Here is an 18,851-nt window from a genome sequence, read left to right as displayed (position 1 = left end):
TGGGCTAGGCACCAATATATGGGTACAACAGAATGTCATTAGGAATTATTTCATTTGACATTTTATTTAATTTTTTCCAGTCGTGTTTGGTTCTATCCTAGGGCTCTGGGGTATCCCACTTCTGGGTCCTGGTCCTCAAGGGTGAGCTCCTTCTCATGGTATGGGTCTGGGCCAGTCATTGCCAGTCATTGGTTGGTCACGCCCATGATTTCTTTCCCGTCTTTTACCCCAAGTACATCCTTATAGTCAGGAAAAATTGTAGATCTAAGGGGTTGTGTCTAGGTTGGTGGCCCAATCCCTCGAGTGGAAATCCTGCCTGAGTACAAAAGATTCAGGCTTTGCATCCCCCAATCACTAGGAGTCTTAGGTAGGCTCACTTTTACAGATTCCTGGGAGTTACCTTTGCTCCAGGCTTCTAGCTTATTCCAAAGATGCCCCCAGGTTCCAGTTGAGTCCCTGAATACTCTCCCTCTGCCTTTTTCCCCACCTGATCCCCCCATTCATCCACCCCCATCCACACCCCTCCTCCAGTCCACCTGGGATGCCTATTCTATCTCCCCTATTTCCCCTTCCCTGGTAGATCCATGTGTTACCCTTTGAGCCCTCCTTGTTATTTGGCTCCTCCGGGTCTGTGGGTTGTAGCATGGTTATCCTTTCTTTACGGCTAATATTCACCTATGAGCGAGTACATTTGTCGTTCTGGGTCTGGGTCACCTCACTCAGGATGATCTTTTCTAGTTCCATCCATTTGCCAGCAAATTTCATGGTCTCATTGTTTTTGACAGCTGAGTAATACTCCATTGTGTAAATGTACCACATTAAAAAAAAACATTAATACCACACGTTCCTATATTTCTTTTTTCTTTCAGTTAAAGACTTAGAGAAAAGAAAAGATCCGACAAAGCCCAGAGTCAAGGTTGTGGACAAAGGAAATGGAAGTAAACCAACTTCACCAGAAGGTTGGACATTTATGTATTTAATTAATTTAATAATCAGCGTGGTTGACTTAATTGTGCAGATGAAACATCCATAGTTGTTTTGTGAAATCTGTTACAAAGTTTGCCACTGGCTTTTTTCTCTCTGCCTTCCCAATGGCTGTCAGCATTTGGTTGGGGGTTCTTCCGTTCACCTGTCTATGACTAAACAAGCATCCACATGGAAGCTGTCCTGACATATTCCTTGTGTCTGCTGCTTCTTCACTTTAGGGATTTCCCTTGTGGATACTTCCGGGGGGCAGGAGTCCGTGGTAAACTGTCTCTTCAGCTCTGTTCTCATTTGTGCCCCCCCATCATGCTATGCATTTTTAAAACTAACCAAATTCTGCTGACGCCCTATCCCATGTTTTGATGTATAGCATTAATATTTTCTAATTTCTATTAGGTTGTCTTCTTTAATTCATGACTTAATTCAAATAAGTTATTAACTTCAAACAGGTGGTGATCTTAAACATATTCATCTGTTATTAGTGTCTGACTCTATTGCACTATGCTCAGAGAATGTGGTATGCAGGGATATTTTTAAGTTTGTTGAGGTATTTTATTACTTAAATATGGCCAGCGGTTAGATTCACTCCACATGTCCTTGAGAAAAATGTATTTTAATTTCCCTCACTAATGTTGGTCCACTTCTATTTGAAGCCGGCTATTTTAAATACTTGTAATGCTGGTGACATATAATGAGAGTTTTCTTTTCTAGGGAAAATTCACTTTTGTTGTTTCAAATGATCCCTTTTGTTACTAGTCATTCAATATTTGTCTCAAAGCTGCAGTGTCTAAAATAAATGTCGTCATACTCTCATTACTAGGTGTAGTCACAAAACAAGCCATTGTTTTTAACTGTCACTATACTTGTGTTCCCAGGTTTATCCTGGGGAATCTTATGGAGAGATTGCATGGCATTTGAATATTCTATTTCACAATCATTATGTTTATTATAACTGTGCTGCTTAAATTTGCTGAGATTACTGATAATTTTGGATGTATAATTTATTTCTTTTGTTTATATATGTTACATTATATATGTATATATTTATATTATGCTATATAACATATATATATATATATATATATATATATATCCACAGTTTTCATGTTCTTTTTCCTTTATGGTTTCTGTTCTCTTTATATGTGTTTTACTCTCCTACCAACCTGGGGAATGTTCATTCTTTTGTATTTCTTTGATATGATTGTATTAAGATTTAAGAGGCATATGAAACTGAACAAAGTCTACAAGTCACTGATAGCTGTAGCACATGCCAACAATCCTTCCAATGCTTTCAGGGTATCACACTGTTTTCTGTCTACCAATTATGTCTCCTACTTTATTTTGTGACATCTTGTATTTTATCTCATGCCCATTTCACACAGTTCATTTAAGCCTGCTTTTTTAAATGTTTAGAACCTCAAAGTGAGAAACACGAATCTCAGTATCCTAAATTTTTCTATTTATATGTGCAACCATAGAAACCATTTTAGAGCTGCTCATCTGTACGTATTACAAAATAGGCAAAGTAGACAGACACACAATCTGCTAATTACAGTTTGATATTTGCTTGTAGCGTATGGGATAGAAATGAGATTCAAAAAGATCTGGGAACCAGGCCTGATTTCACAGATCGGTAATTCCAGATCCTTTGGAAGCTGAGGCAGGAGGATTGCAAACTCAAGACTTGCCCTGGTTGTGTCATGAGTAAAAGGCAAACCTGGGCAATGTAGTGAGACACTGTCTCAAAATAAAAAGCTGTAACACGAAGGAGCGGGGTTGGGATGTAGCTCAGGGAGAGAGAGCATGCGTGGGATGAGGAAAGCTGTGTTAGTGCTTGTATTCACTATTCACTGTGTTTTGTCATTCATTTTAACATAGGTTAACTTGAGAATGCAAAATATTAGCGTGCTTCAATATGAAATGAGAAAGTTAAATAAAGGGCGTTGACAAAGTATCCTTCCTTCCAACATTAGTTGGCTGAAGGAACCAAAGGTTTTTTTTTTTTTTTTTTTTTTTTGAGCCTGTCCTAGAACTAGCTCTTGTAGACCAGGCTGTTCTCTAACTCACAGAGATCTGCCTGTCTCTGCCTCCCAAGTGCTGGGATTAAAGGCGTGCGCCACCACCACCTAGCTCATTTTTTTTTTTTTTTTGCGGTGGGGTGGGGACAGTGGGAATTGAACCTACCCAGGACCTTGACCATGCCTGGCATATATTTTACTACTAAGTGACATTCTGTACTCCCAATCTATAAGTTTTTGACTTGCATGTTTCTGTTTCTTTTTGTTAAAGTACACCCATTAATATTTTAATGTGGTGTTTTTTTTTTAAGTTCCCAGGTAAGATTTAGATTAGCATTCTTTGCCTGCTTATGCTTAGAGAGTATTTGAGATAAACATCTGTGCATTCATTTAGCTTCAGAATTTATTTAACTTTAGCTGCACATTATTAAATAGTCCTACTTTTTCTTTTTTTTAAAAAAAAATTATTTATTTATTATGTATACAATATTCTATCTGTGTGTATGTCTGCAGTCCAGAAGAGGGCACCAGACCCCATTACAGATGGTTGTGAGCCACCATGTGGTTGCTGGGAATTGAACTCAGGACCTTTGGAAGAGCAGGCAATGCTCTTAACCTCTGAGCCATCTCTCCAGCCCTAGTCCTACTTTTTCTATTCTCTGCCTTAAGCACCTTCCTCTTGTCTTTTCAAAACCCAGGACTGAGCAACATGAATGAAAGACAAAGAAGACAATAATGAAAGACTGAGGGTGATCTGGGCACATGTTCTGAGAAATATGCGAAGCATTTGAGGATTGTACAGTTCACAGTGCTTATATCTCTTGGAGATACATTCATGAGTGACTTTCCTGAACCCACAGTCAGGCAGGTGTATGGTAGCAATCAGGACCCATGTAGGGGCCAGAACTCTTGGGAGACTTGGAGGAAGACAGGTGGGATTATTCTCAAGTAAGGTGTGTACAGGCCTATGAGAACTCTAGGAAGGCACAGACTGTGGGAGAGAATTGTCTTATGGTCTCCGGCTCGGTGTGGAATGGAGGCCAGAAACCCTCGAGGTCCCAGTGCTTCAGGGAGGTGGAGGCAGAAGGAGCCGAAAGTCTGAGACCACCTCGGGTTACATAATGAGCTCCCGGTCAGCGTGAGCTCTGGGGTGAGAAAAATAAAAGTGGGGCTCAGGAAGAAGGAAAGAAAGTAGGTTATTAACAATGCAGGCCAGCTTTAGGGTTCCTAGGGGAAGAAATGGGAACAGGGGCCACTAACCATTCATGGTTCCTCTCATTACTTGGCATACGCTCCTCTCAGGATGAGATAGTCCCATGACTCACATTGAACTATGTCATTCTTTATTTTCCCATCAATCTATACTCTTCCCGCGTAAGCATTTATGCTGAGAGCAGCTCAGAAGCAGTTCTCTCTCATATATTTCAAAATTTTAGATTAAATGCAAGGAGCTCGGATGTTTAGCTGAAACTTCTGTGCTATGAAGTAGTCACTTAATTTTAATACACTGCACACATCTCCTTAATGCTCCAAAGCCAGCTTGCAAACAGCAGTGGTATTTGCCTTTGAGCACAGCGCTGGCTCGTTGACATGAATGGTTCTTTCCCCGTGGCTGTCCAAACAGCTTTCTCTAGTTATTTTTGGCATTTTGCATAAGAAAGCAGAACCAGATTGGAAAAGATTATGGGCCAGATAGGAAAAGAAACTTAAGGTTTCTTTCTTTTCTGTTCATTTTTTTTTTTCAGTTAAGCCCATCTAGCCTCTGTTCTCCTACCCTTGTACTGAAGAACAGGATCTGCTTAGCTTCTGGAATCACGTGAGATCAGGTGCTTTCCCACACTGCTGCTTTAGACAGTAAGGCTTAGGAAAAGCCCTCCTTTTTCTCCTTATGTTCTCTGCTCTCACGAGAGAACTGGAGACTAGAGGCTAGAATTCTCATTTTCTTTTCTTCTCTATTTTTTATTAATTTTCCTCCATACAATAGAGCTCTGATTTTCTAAGGAAAAAGCCTGAATAGCATGAGATGGGTTTGTTCTTCTTTCCACAATACTTGGTGGGCCAGCCCAGTCGTCTACTAGTTTTTAAATAATGTTTTATCGGGGCACAGTTTTCCTCATTCCTGACTATTGTCTATGGCTGGTCTCCCATAATGTCAGCACTGAAGTGTTCCAAGAAGAGATCACATGGCCGGTAAAGACTCAAGTATTCCCTATCTTGACCTCTTCCGAATATGGCTGTTGATTCTTGCCTTAGAGTGTTTAAAACTTTCAGATGTGTTGGGACTGAATCCCTCACTAAGTTGGTTTCTTTTCTGTGGACATTTGATCTGTTCTACAATTCTCAGTCAGAATCTCTTAGGATGTAATCTCATTTATGAATCTGCAAAAGATTCCATTTCTTCTATGTCCACATTTGTCCTTTTTTTAGAACTGGAAACATGAGAACTTCTGTGTTAGTTGTGAAGGTTGAGTGAATTAGTGTAAGTCAGCTAAATACTTAGAACACAGTGAGTACTATTATGTTATTATTAATATTAGAATGCTTGAAACTGAGCATAGTAGTGCAAGTCTGTAATCCCAACACACAGGAAGGATGAGTTTGAGGCCATGGGGTCTACATAGTGAGCTCCAGGGCAACCCTGACTACATGTGGAGTATCTGGTTTTAAAAACAAACAAACACAATTATACAATAAACATGACCCTCCAAATACTAGGAAGTATACTTATAGGTCTGTCTATCTATCTATCTATCTATCTATCTATCTATCTATCATCTATCTACCTATCGATCTATGTATCTATATATCTTTGACAAAGCCTTATACACTGGAGGCTAGTCTCAAACTTGCTGAGGCTGTTCTTGAACTTCTGACCTTCCTACTTCTTACTCTCCAGTGCTGGGTTTATAAGTGTTTTATACTTGACTAAGAGTCCTGTCTTTTATATTGATTTGACAGTGACCACACAGATGGGATTTGATAGTCATCCCCTAGTGGGGGAAGCACTGAGTTACCTACCGGGATTAAATGATGAACGTGGTTGGTAGATGTCTACACTCATGAAGCCTGTGTAGTTCGGTGCAGCTCGAGACAGGTATCAAATAGTTTCCCCCAATGAGGAGTCAGCTCTGAATTGTGTATATTAATTATGTTTGCATGTAGCTAGGTCTTATGATGGTGCTCAGAGCATATTTTCTTCTTTGTCTTCCTCCTCCTCCTTCTTCATTTCTTTTTTTTTTTTTTCCCGAGACAAGGTTTCCATGTGGTCCTGGCTGTCTTGGAACTTGCTTTGTAGACCAGGCTGGCCTGGAAGTCTTCCGAGTGCTAGGATTTAAGGCATGTACCACTAACATCCTGCCATATTTCCACTTCTTAACATCACTTTGACACCTTCATGGTTCTTAACTCATAGCTAAGTGGCTGATTTAAAAAATTATCACCTCCCCCACTAGTTTTCTAGGACTTACACACGCCAAATTCAAGATTGTGGATTCATCTTGGAAACAGTGGGTCAATTTGGGATTTAAACTTCAGTTAGATAGGGGTCATAAGATCAGTTAAAACACAGGGATATAGGTGTGTTTCTAGGCAAATTCTGGCTAACTCCTGGCTCCATACCTATAAACGAGGGGAAAAGTTTGGCGTTGTCAGAAGTGTGGTATTGGGGTTTAAATATGGACTAGACCATCACACACAGAAGCAGCAAACAGCCTCAGAAATTCGTCAGTGGGCATTTTCATTGCTTTTGGAACATCCTAAAGTATACTCACCCAGGTCTTAAATATCTTTGGATGGGTATATATTTGTATGGTATGTGTGTGATGTATGTGTGTGTGTGTGTGTGTGTGTGTGTGCATGCACATATATGTGTGAACATAATCTCCACAGCTCTCCTGTGGAGGTTAGAGGACAGCCCGTGTGCCCCTTTTCACCTTGTTTGGGACAGGATTTCTTGTTCATGTCTGTGCATTCCAGGTTAGGTGGCCAGTGAGCATCCGTGGGTTATTCTGTCTCTGTCTCTTATCTTGGTATACGAGAACTGGGATAACGGATGCATGCTGTCTACCATGGTGGCTTTACCTGGGCTCTAGGGATTCCAACTCAGGTTCTCTTGCTTGGGTGGCAATGCTTGACCCCTTGGGCTGTTTCCCCACTGCTACTTGTACAAATATTGGAGGCGTAGGTCTGTTACTCACCCTGGTTCCTGATGCAATTGATGGGTACAGTTAGCAAGAGACCCAGAAGGCAGGGCTAGCAAGACACTGCAAACTGGTTTATGGTCAACGTATGTGACCAGGAGGAATACCCTGTTAGTTACTGATAAACACAAACCACTAACCTCGTCATTTTCAAATAGCATGATCAGTACTTAATGTATGTGCTGTATTTTGTAAGATTGGGCACATGGCCAGCATTGTCATAAACAGATGGTCAATGCATCGCACTCACATTCCAATGGCTGTGCTCTCACTAGGGGGCCGGAGCATTTCGGCACCATTGTAGATATGGGGCCATTGTTGCGTATATGGCCAGCTATAGACTAAAGTGTCACCGTGCATTGCAGGCCTGTATTTCAGTCATTGTCATACCTAGGGTCTCAGTCAAGTATTAGTTGATTAGTTGCTCTCTCTTGCTTGCTGACTTTTTTTTTTTTTTTTTTTTTTTTTTTCTGGGATGGCTTTATTCACAAGCAAGCTTCCCCAGACAACAACAAAGGGCCTGGGGGTGCTCATCAAAAGAGTTATAAGGTAACAAGGCATTCCAGTGTGATATGGGAGAAGGCCTGCATAATGCGTCATTAATTAACTAATTAATTAATTCATTTTATCACTGAAGATCAGACCCAGGGACTCAGCACACTAGACAAGCACTCTGTTACTGAACCGCATCTTTAGCCCTGGTTACTTCAGAAGCTTCCTGGAGAGCAGTTGTAATGATCTATATGATCGCTTCTGAATCTAGCGCCATGAGCAGGGAAATGCAAGAATCTGACTGGCCCCATCAGGACCGACTCACAAAGACTGACTTAGGATGAACTGAAAAGGAGATGCAGACGTAGCTTATGGGTAGACTGCTTGCCTAGAAGGCAGAAAGCTCTGCGTTCATTCCTTAGCACCTCATAAAACTAGGTATAAGAATTATGTCTATAATCCCGGTACTCCAAAATGAGGCTATTCTTATCTATATAAGGAGTTCAAGGCCAGGCAGTGTTACACAAGACTCTAGCTAAGCAAATAAAAACCAAACCAACTAACTGAAACAAATGGACTTGGGGACACACACACACACACACACACACACACATGCGCGTTCACTACAGAAAGTTGCGTTCGCCTGGATTTTCTCATAAATGTGCCTTCTTACAGAAATCGCTTCTTTCACTGTGTGTTAGTTACTTTTCCTGGCTGTGACTAAATACTCGACAAGAAGAAACTTGAGGGAGAAGGACTTTGTCGTGACTCATTGTCTGAGGGGACCCAGGCCATCACCGTGGGGATGACATGGTGGCAAGCGGCTTTATGGCGGTGGGAATGTGCAATGGTCTGTTTCTCACACTGTAGCGAATCTGGAAACCGAGAGAGGTCAGGAAGCAAGACCCAGCTATAATCCTCCAAACTCACTCCCAGCCACTCACTTTCTCCATTGCAACTCTGCCTCCTAATGTTCCTGAAACTTTCCCAAACTGCCTAGTCAGCTGGGGACCAAGTCAAAGTCAAAGGAGCCTTTGTCAGGCAATTCCCATGCAAATCTTAACAGTCACCTCATGAAAGAGTTGAAGGTTAAAACAACAACAACAACAACAACAAAGTAAACTTCTACAAGGTGTAAGTTGCCCACTAGAGCTGCTTCTGCTTTCGATGCTCTTGACTTCAGGAGAGTGACGTGTTCTTTGCAAAATAGTGGTTTAATGCATCCTCAGTGGGAGTGGGGCAATCTTCAAAAAGGCAAAATTGGTTCTTGGGGTAGAGGTGGAAAACATTTTTTATTCCTTTTATGTTCATAGTTTAGATATACATAAGCACATAGGCAGATACCCAGCACATGACATCCATCCTTCGTGAGGGGGCAATCAGACCAAAGTGTGTCTGGAGGGTCTTCTTATGGGAAGAAAGTTTTAAAAGGTTAGGGGACGACATGGGGATTGTACTTCTAGTGTTAGACCTCCAATTTTCTCTTCCTCCTTTGTGGCCCTTGATAATTTAACAAATTGTGGACACCTGTTTTTCCTTCTTGTCCTCCACTAAAAGTTATCATCTTCAGCCTGTGACTTCTATAGTAGTAAGAATTCTTAATGCATCCAAAGTAAAGTTTCAAATTTTCACATTTGAAAAATGACTTGCAATATTTAAATAAATCAGCTACTTCTTAAATCAATGCATACTGTAGTGACTTGGCAGAGTCCATCTCTTTCCAGAATGGTGAAGCCCTTCTGGTCAGTTCTTAAGTTCTTGCCGAAGAATATTCTAGAACTCCTTTTCTCTGTCCCTGCAGAGCTAACTGTTGGTATCAAAAGGAACAGGTGTTTGAGACTTAAAGTTGCTGGGGACTACTTGTCATTAGTCACCGAGATGGCTGAGCTGTTGAGTTCATAGACATTTACCTAGGACAACTAAAGTAAGCACACGGCCAGATATTCAGCAAAAACATCTGTACAATTGCATACTTCAGGAAGAGCTGGCAGCAAATAGGGCTGTTCTGCACTGGCTTTAGAGTTTGCAAAACATTTATCTGAAAGCAGAACTGATAAGACAGATTAGACTTCTTTGAGTTGCTGTTGAGAAAACTGGGAAGTAGTCAGGCATCTATTCAAACAAATTTTAAAACTGGCTTCATACAAATGTTATTAGGCAGCACCATGTGTTTTCAAAGGAATTCCAATCGATTTTCGATATCTTTATTATGGCGGATAAGGGGTGTGTGTGTGTGTGTGTGTGAAAAGTGAATGGGTAAAATGGGAGTCATGGGGGCAAGAATAATAACTGTATTGGGATGAAGCGAGGACTACATATGGACGAGTCAAGAGCAGTAGAGTTAATAAAGCTTTGAAAAGCAAAATGAACGGTTTAGCTTTGTTTCGTGGGCCGGGGAGAGAGCAGTAATCTTGGGATTTCAGCTGACGGGAAGACTCCTGCCTCAGTTTCTCAGGTTCTGTGGTTGCAGGTATGCACCACCACCGCTAGCCTGTCTGCGTCTGTTAAACAGAGATGCCGCGGCTCCACAGAGCAGACATCCTGTCCATGATTTGAGTTGAAGTCTGTCAGCCATAGACTCCTGCGGGCATACAGAAGCTTCTGATCCCCCTTCCAAGTTGACAGCCCTTTAACTGTGGAAGCAGCTGCCTTCTCCCAGGCCCTCGGAGCGAGGAGACATGTGATGACTGTGCTGTTTATAGGACTGTCGGTTTCTGTTATGATCCGAGCTCTGAGTGGCAGCTGCAGTGTTCTCCTGGCTGTGGCGCAGTGACGGCGCTGCACATTCTGCCAAGTTGTGCTGTGCGCACTGCAGGCCGACTACAGGACAAATGCTGATAGATTTGATTTCATGCTCTGCGTAACTCCACAGCTTGTCAGCTTTGCCTCTTTCCCTCTCTCCATCTCTCTCTCTTTCTGTTTATTTCTTTTGGGATAGTATTTGAAGTGTATTTGGCTAAGGAGTCCAGCCTTTATAGTCAGGCCTCTCTTTGAATTTAGACCTTCCATTTTCTCAGTGTATGGGGGAGTGGGCAGAGCTTCTGCCTTCTTTAGTACTTAATCTCTTTTCTATGAAGTGGAAGAACACTTATCATGTAGGATGGATATTGTTTTTTAATTGAAAAGACATTTGTAAGGAAGGAGATTTATAAGGAAGGGGCTTACACAATCATGGAGGCAGTCAGCAAGCTGGGGACTCAGGAGACAAGAACGATGTAGATTTAGTTCAATTTGGAAGGCTGGAGCTTGTGGCACCAATTCCAGACCAACACCCAGCAAGCTCAAGGCAAGAAACACAGCTGTCCCAGGGTGTCTAGTCAGCTGGCAGGAATTCCCTCTTCCATTGTCTTTGGCTCTATTTGGGTACTGATGTTCAGGTGATTAAGTGAGGCTCAAGCTCAGTAGACAGAGCAATCTGCTTTTCTGTCTCACCAAGAAACATGTCCATAAACACATCTAGATTAATGTTTGGTCAAATGTATGGGTACACATAATATAGCTCAGTCAGAATTAATGACATAAAACACAACAGACATTAAACAATCACTACTCATTTCAGCACAGTTTTTCTAAGAAGTAAGACATTCCAGAAAGAACTAAGAGCAGGCTAGGAAGAGGATATTGGGGAGTGTTGTGCTAGATCACCTGTCAAGGATGCTGTGGCGGCTGACTGAATTTTGTATTGATTAGACGGAGAAGCACCCAAGAGCTTACTGTAGCACTCTCTATTGGGAATGTCCACTATGGTGATTTCAGAGGTGATCAAATAAGGAGAGGACTCTGACCTAATCAATAGATAACTTCCATGATGGGTTCACAATATGATGGCATGGTTGGGAGGAGCCCAAACGTAGACAGTAGAGACAGGGCTGCCTTAAAGGAGGTAGGTCACTGGGGCAGTCTTGTTCTGGGCTCTGTCATGTTGATTCTTTCCTGAATGCCTATCCTGGATTGCATGACATGAATTGCTCTGCCCTGCTATGCTTTTCCCACAAAGAAAACAAAGTCAACTTGACATACCTGGGAAGAGGGAATCTCAACAGAGAAATTGCTTTGATAGGATTGGTATACAGGCTTTTTTTTTTTGTGTGTGTGGGCCGTTTTTGCCTTTGGTTTGTTTGTTTTCTTGATTGCTGATTGATGTGGGAGGGGCAACTTCACTGTTGGCAGGTGGACCTGGGTTATAGAAGAGAGTTAGTTCAGCAAGCCAAGGTAGAGAGTGAGTAAACAGTGTTTTCCCATGGTCTCCGCTTCAGGTTCCTTCCCTGAATTCATGCCTTGTCTTCCCTCAATGATGGGTTGGAACCAGTATTCTGGAATAAACCCTTTCCCCCCCAAGTTGGTTCTGGTCAGTGTTTTATCATGAAAAGCAAACCAGGGTGTGTATTAATGGGATTTTGCTGGGAATAAAATTAAATCTGCAGATCAATTCAGAAGAATTGAATCATTATTATGTTGAATCTTCCAATTTATGAACACAGGGAGTCTCTACATGTATGTAAGTGGCAGCTTTCCTTTGCTGTTTTTTAACTTCACCAGTGTTTCCATGCATGTTTTGGCAAATACATACGTCAGTATATTTTCATCTTTAGGGCAATCATAAGTGGCAATACATCTGTTAATTTTTGCCAGTTGAATGAACACATTATATTTCTCTATGATCTTGTTTGGACCACTAAGATAATTAAACATTTTTTGTTTACTCATTGGTCATTATTTCCTGTCCTCTAAAGAGTCTGTTCATGATTCTTTACTCTTGAAAGTAATGTTTTTCCATTTCCCCAATGTATAATGTTTCTTCTTGGTTGTAATCTATCATTTATCTTCTCTTTCTGTTTGTCTGAGATAGTCTCCCCTTATAGCCCCAAATCCTGGTGATCCTCTGCCTCAGACTTCCTAATGATGTGGTTGTAAGTGTCAACTACCACGCATGGCTTTTGAATTTCTCTTTAGAGTGTTTTTGTTTATGTGAGCTACTTTTCAAGATTTAGTATCATTAGAGTTATCAATATTTTGACTTACAGTCAATCAATTTTGTATTATTCTTTGGGCTTAGATTTAACTTATTTATGAGTGAGCTTAATGGAGAGGATTTTTTTATTGGACATAATTTTGAAATATAAAAGTTAAGCTTCCCCACTCTTTGGGATAAGAAGGGATTTTCAGCCTATAATCTTTTCTGAGCCTGGGAAGATAGCTGAGTGAGAGAGTGCTTGCTTCAGATGGGTGTGGCCCCTGGGCCACCCTCTAGCACTGAAAAAACAAGCAGCCAGGAAACCTAAGAAAGTGTAAGCAAGAGGAAAAATTCTAGAAAAATCTTTTGTACATTTCCTCAATTATTGAACAATATTTGTAGAAGTTTCGAAAGAAACAAAACCACACCATTTGGGAGCTAGGGGTTCTTCATTTAACAGCTAATAAAAATGAGTTCTCAAAGCATAATAAGATAACGATTTCCCCAGATTATGACCAAAACTTAAAGAATTTCTGTCCCATGGATTGTGGTAGTATCTAGTTTAGATATTTTAAAGTTCCAGTAAGTCTTAAGTGCAGAGCTGGTATCTTTCTTCTATTAAATGAGGGGAATTTAGGGCCAGCAATGTAAAAGATAGCTTGGATTGAGTTGTCCTATTGAGCTTCCACAATGAAGGCTGGAGTATTCCCTTGGCAAACACATTTTCCCCCATCTGGTAAAAGAATCTCAGTCTTTCATGCATATTTATGTCTGGAAAAAAAATCCAGCTCCTTTAAGCAAATGTGGTGTGGTAGATGCAAAGACAAATTTATTCAACTGCCTGTCTCTTTTGTCAGCCACAGTAGTTCAGCTGTCTTGATGATAAAAGCATTTTGTTTCCTCCGGTTTTGAAAATTTCGTACCCATGTATAATGATGTATCTTGGTCATATCCCCCTTCCCTCCCTCTTCAGCCACCACCTTCCTCAATAAGTCTCTCTCCCAAATTCATTTCTTTTGTCACAACCCACTGAATCCAATTAGTGCTGCCCCTCTGCACGTGGGAGTAGTGCCAACCACTGGGGTATGGGCAACCTACCAGTGGCCACCCATCCAAAGTGACCCTAACTTCCTCAGCAGCCATTAACCAACTGTCAGTAATTCCTCAGCGAGGAGTGGAAAATGGGAGCCCCTCCCCACTTAACGCTGGAATTTGTACTGGCTTTATCATGTGCAGGCGATCGTAACTGCTATTAGTTTATGTGTATAACTGCCACGCCATTTCCAGAAGACAGCATCTCACAGCACACGGCTCCATCTTTTGACTCCTACATTCTCTCTGCCCTCTCATCCATGATATTCCGTGAGCCTTGGAGAGGGTGGTTGATAGAGACGCTCCATCTGTGGCTGAGCACGCATCCTCAGTTATTATATGTACTTTGAACTGGTAAGAGTTTCTGCATTAGCCATTCCCCAACCAAGGATGAGAGAGCAGAAATCTATGGCTAGAAACACGAATATTTAGAAGGCAGTTTGACACCATGACTGCACAGTAAAACAACACCAATAGGTTCTCCCCCAGGGCCGATGACTTTCCTAACCATGGGTTTTGACCATGCTTACAGTATTACATATGAACTCCCTCCTATGCGGCAGACCTGAAATTCAATCAAGATAGCATTCTCCACCCCTGCATCATAGTCTTGCCAATGTTGTGCCAGTGAGCACATCTTTCCCATGGCTCATGTTCTTTCTGATTGTGATTTTCTGTATTTTTGGTTTTCAATATGCAAATTATATTTAAAATATTGTTATGTTGGCATTTTAATGTTAAAACATAAACCAAGTTGGTATTTTTCTGGTCTGACAAAAATTAAAATTAGTAAGAATGTCCATATGTGCATGTGTGTGTGCGCGCGTGCGTGCACCCACACACGCAGATACACACACACACACACACACACACACACACACACAATTACTTCTATTTTAGTATGAAGATCCTATTCTATTTAGTATGAAGGGTAAACTGTAGTAAGAAGCAAAACCAGTTAAGACACTAAAAATGCCATAATATTTTTTCAAGGATTTATAAACCACTTTAAGATTACCCCCACCATCTTGGCTCTGTGTGAGCGGAGGGGCTTTCACGTGATCACCCACAGACCTGTGCTTCATCAGGCAACCATCAGTGATTGTAAAGACAGGTTTCTCTTTTTTCTCAGCATTTCTGCAGCAGGTGGGCACCATCCCTGATGGTCAAGCACTGGTGGGACCATGCCAAAAACCTGGTTCCCTTTTGGATCACTATGTGCAGTACTAACTGAACTGCTGAGAACGCCAGTTACCTAGCTCATCTTTAGGAGTGAAATCTTTTTGTCACATAGAAGCAATATGAGAATCAACAACACTAACAACAAAGCACAAAACAGACTTGGGGAAGCCCTTGAACCCTTCCTCAATTTTCTTTTTCCAAATGAACACTATACTTAATCAAAGGTCTCTGCGCCATTTTTATATACCTAGCCTTGGCTTATCTAGCAAAGGGCAGGAGAGTAGACTTTGCACTTCCTGGCCATCCGCCCATCCTGGGAGGATGGCCCTAACTGACACTGTTGAGACCTTTTCTGGAAAGACTCTGCAGGCCAAAGCCCAAGGCTGGAAGATTCTGTACAGACACCTCCTTCTAAAGCACACAGCAGCTGAGTTGCCAGGTTGGCCTGAACCTGACAGCCCTTTGCTAACTATTTCCAGAGCCCTCGGGTCTGCCGCCAAACATTACTACATTTTTTTCCCTTGGAAGAATGCATTTAAGGCAAGAGTTATAAAAAAGATAGCAGCTCTGATGGGAACTTTATTGTATTCTTAGCACTAAATTGTCTGAATGGCGCTGAAACCGACTCGCGCTTTGAAAGGTTCTGACAGTAACGTGTGTGTTTTTGTGGTTTGCGCTTTTTGCAGAGATAAAATTCTTCTGTGAGACTCCAGCCATTGCTGACATTGTCATCCTGGTGGATGGGTCGTGGAGTATCGGGAGATTCAACTTCAGGCTGGTGCGGAATTTCTTGGAAAACCTAGTCACAGCGTTCAACGTGGGCTCAGAGAAGACCCGGATTGGTATACCTTATGGGCCATAGAAGCTAGTTGCTACTGCAAAATGTCTGGGAAGATTCTTCCAAAATTCAGAAACCCTTTACAACGCTGCTTTCAAAGTTATCGAAGGATCAACTACACTGTTGTTCCTGAAAGCATATGTTCACATCAATAAATATTTTTCCCTAGCAATTTTATATTATCCCTACTAAATTTTCCCATTCATGAGGCCGTTCACTTGACTATTGAATACACTAATTCTCTTTTTAGCCTCCCTTTTACTATTGATATTAATGAAGCTTTAGAATATCACTTGCATAAGAATTCATCAACAGCCATCTGTATTTAAAAGAAGCAGCCAAGTCCAGGGAAATGTTGAAATGAAAAGCTGGAAATAATATTTTGACATTATAATCGTTGTCAAATTAATTCTAGTTATAATTAAAAGAGAAAAAACCTCCTGTAAATCTTTGTGTCATAGTCTAAGCAATTAAATAGTATATTTTCTATAAAAAGTACTAACTTTTAAGTAATCATTAAGAACACCATTCCTTTGAGAATAAAATGACAGCAAATAAATTTAGACCTTTTATCTATACACAACCGGCCTTTTTGCTTTTAAATACTAAATACCTTGGTATTTGATAACGTCGAAAGAACTAGAAAATATGTAAACTCCCTCCACTCCTAGACACATCCAACTAGACTCCTTTCTCTGACATCAGGGCTTTTCTTTGGAAGCACAGCACCAGGCAAAGAGAAGAATGTTAGGCAGATTACACCATCGGTCATCCTGCTTTCTCCAGTGGTCATGTGATCCTGCATAGCAAGTAACTTCCGGTTCTCTCTTCCTTCTTTCCAGGCTTGGCACAATACAGTGGGGACCCCAGAATAGAGTGGCACTTGAATGCCTTTAACACAAAAGATGAAGTGATCGATGCTGTCCGAAGCCTTCCCTACAAAGGAGGAAACACCCTAACAGGTCTGTTTTCTTCAATGCGCATTCTTAGCGAACTATTTTGCTGAAGAACAATTATCATATTACCTTATTTTGCTCCTTTTTAAGAGGTGGCATAGTGGTTCTTTTTCTTTTTACCATGTAACATCAAAAGTTCTTAGATGACTTATTTTTTTAATCAAGCAGCATTAAGACTTACTCCACTTCAATTCAAAGGCATACTGATTTTATACTTAGATTCTGAGGATGATGATAGAAAAGCATGAAAAAACTCTTTGTTTCCCACAGTTACACAGCTACATTTTCTATACAAGTAGAGAGCTTGCTATGTTTAGTAAAACAGTGCAGTTCCTAGCACACGATCGGCCTGAATCTGAACGCAGGTGTTGGCAGCATTCATGGGCATTGTGGGGCAGGGTGGTACACGCAGCGCAGTGTGCATTTTATGCATCCAGAAGTAAGGCTGCAGTGATGCCCTGCGTGATGCAGCATGGGCGAGTGCCAGCAGCATGTCGGATTCCTTACATATTATTTATTTATCCATCTACTTATGCATCTATTTATTTATATTTACTTGAGACCGTATCTCACTGTGTGGCCCTGGCTGGCCGAGGACTCTTTGTATAGACCAGGCTGGCCTCAACCTCACAGAGATCATCCTGCCTCTGCCTCCCCAGGCAGGGCTGGGATTTAAGGTGTGTGCCATTGTTCTCTCCTTATTTCACATTTGATTTTGAATTAATTTGTGGTCCACTTTATTTAGTAACCTTTAACTGTTGATAGATTTTTTTTTGCCAACCTCCTGACCCCAGATATACAGGGATTATGTGGCTCACAGTTTAATAAACTTAGAAGGAAATGAAGCCATCATGGAAGCCAATGGCTATCAGCCACTGCGGAGGGTTTGCCATCTCTGTAGCCTTCTTTTCCCTTTTCTGAGACAGTTTAGCTATGGAGAATAGGCAGGGTTGGAGCTGAGCAGTCCCCTGCCTCCACCTCCTGAGTGCTGGGATTCTGAGTGTGAGTTATCACACTCTGTGTTATTGTCTTTTTAATTAATGGTTTGTAGTCTTCACCCTATTTGAAACTTCAATTACTAGTTGTTGACTTTTGAAGACTTTTGACCCACTAGTATTATAAGTGGTTATGATAACAATATTTACATTAAAAATATCTGTGGCACGAACATGCATGGTTTATGTAGATGTGGTTTATTTTGTATTATTTTATTTTTAGTGCACTAATGAGTTCAATGGATAAAGTAGACAATATGCAGTAACAAAGTGGCCATACAAGGGGGAAGATGGAAATTCAATTAAAGGATCCAAAAGAAATACTAGCCGTAGGAGGGGAACAAAAACCAAATAAACACTCACTATAAAACAAATGAAGAACATATTTGATGGGCTTAGTAGACTGGCCATGACTCATGAAGAATCTCTAAGCCTGATGAACTCTGTAACAGAAAAAAGGGGGAAAAAAACCTTCCAAACTAGAAATTCAAGTACTATAGAATTGCTGTGTAGACACACACGATAACAGGAATTCCAAAAGACAAACAAGAAGGAGGGAGACATAATGCTTGAAATAATAATAATAATAATAATAATAATAATAATAATAATAATAATGAGAATTTTCTCCAAATTAATGTAAGCACCTAATTCTATTTTTTTTTTTCGAGACAGGGTTTCTCTGTGGTTTTGGAGCCTGTCCTGGAACTAGCTCTTGTAGACCAGGCTGGTCTTGAACTCACAGAGATCCGCCTGCCTCTGCCTCCCAAGTGCTGGGATTAAAGGCGTGCGCCACCACCGCCCGGCTGTTGATGTTCTTTTTTTTTTTTTTTTAAGCACCTAATTCTAGATTCAAGGTCTTTTTTTTTTTTTTTTATCCTGGGGATTGAACCCAGGACCTTCTACAGGTTAGACAAGGCCTCTACCATTGAGCCACATCTCCAGCACTATTTGAACAGATTTTAAACTTAGAGCGGCCATTGCCTTCCTCTAGCATATGGCTTGGATGCTCAGCTTTAGCCATGAAGATCTTATTATGGATTTCTAGGGAAACTGTTGGCAACTTGATAATTAATCACCTTGCCAATTGGAAGCATGCTCTAGTGGAATTGTTAACACTTGTGAAAAATTATTAAACACA

General features: G+C 41.0%; 1 protein-coding gene across 1 annotated transcript in view; it reads left to right on the top strand.

The window, feature by feature from the left end:
• The window catches only part of Col14a1 (collagen type XIV alpha 1 chain), a 181,500-nt gene that overhangs the window by 32,814 nt on the left and 129,835 nt on the right, over nucleotides 1-18,851 (top strand). The window contains exons 5-7 of the mRNA XM_041672101.1: nucleotides 870-959; nucleotides 15,608-15,763; nucleotides 16,602-16,721. Coding sequence (XP_041528035.1) covers nucleotides 870-959; nucleotides 15,608-15,763; nucleotides 16,602-16,721 — 366 coding nt within the window. The remainder of the gene's footprint in view (nucleotides 1-869; nucleotides 960-15,607; nucleotides 15,764-16,601; nucleotides 16,722-18,851) is intronic.

Source organism: Microtus oregoni, unplaced genomic scaffold (assembly GCF_018167655.1).
Source record: "Microtus oregoni isolate MIOR12 unplaced genomic scaffold, Mior012 000022F_ref0000154, whole genome shotgun sequence".
NCBI classification, from domain to species: Eukaryota; Metazoa; Chordata; class Mammalia; order Rodentia; family Cricetidae; genus Microtus; species Microtus oregoni.
This window is presented reverse-complemented; position numbering and strand designations above follow the sequence as displayed.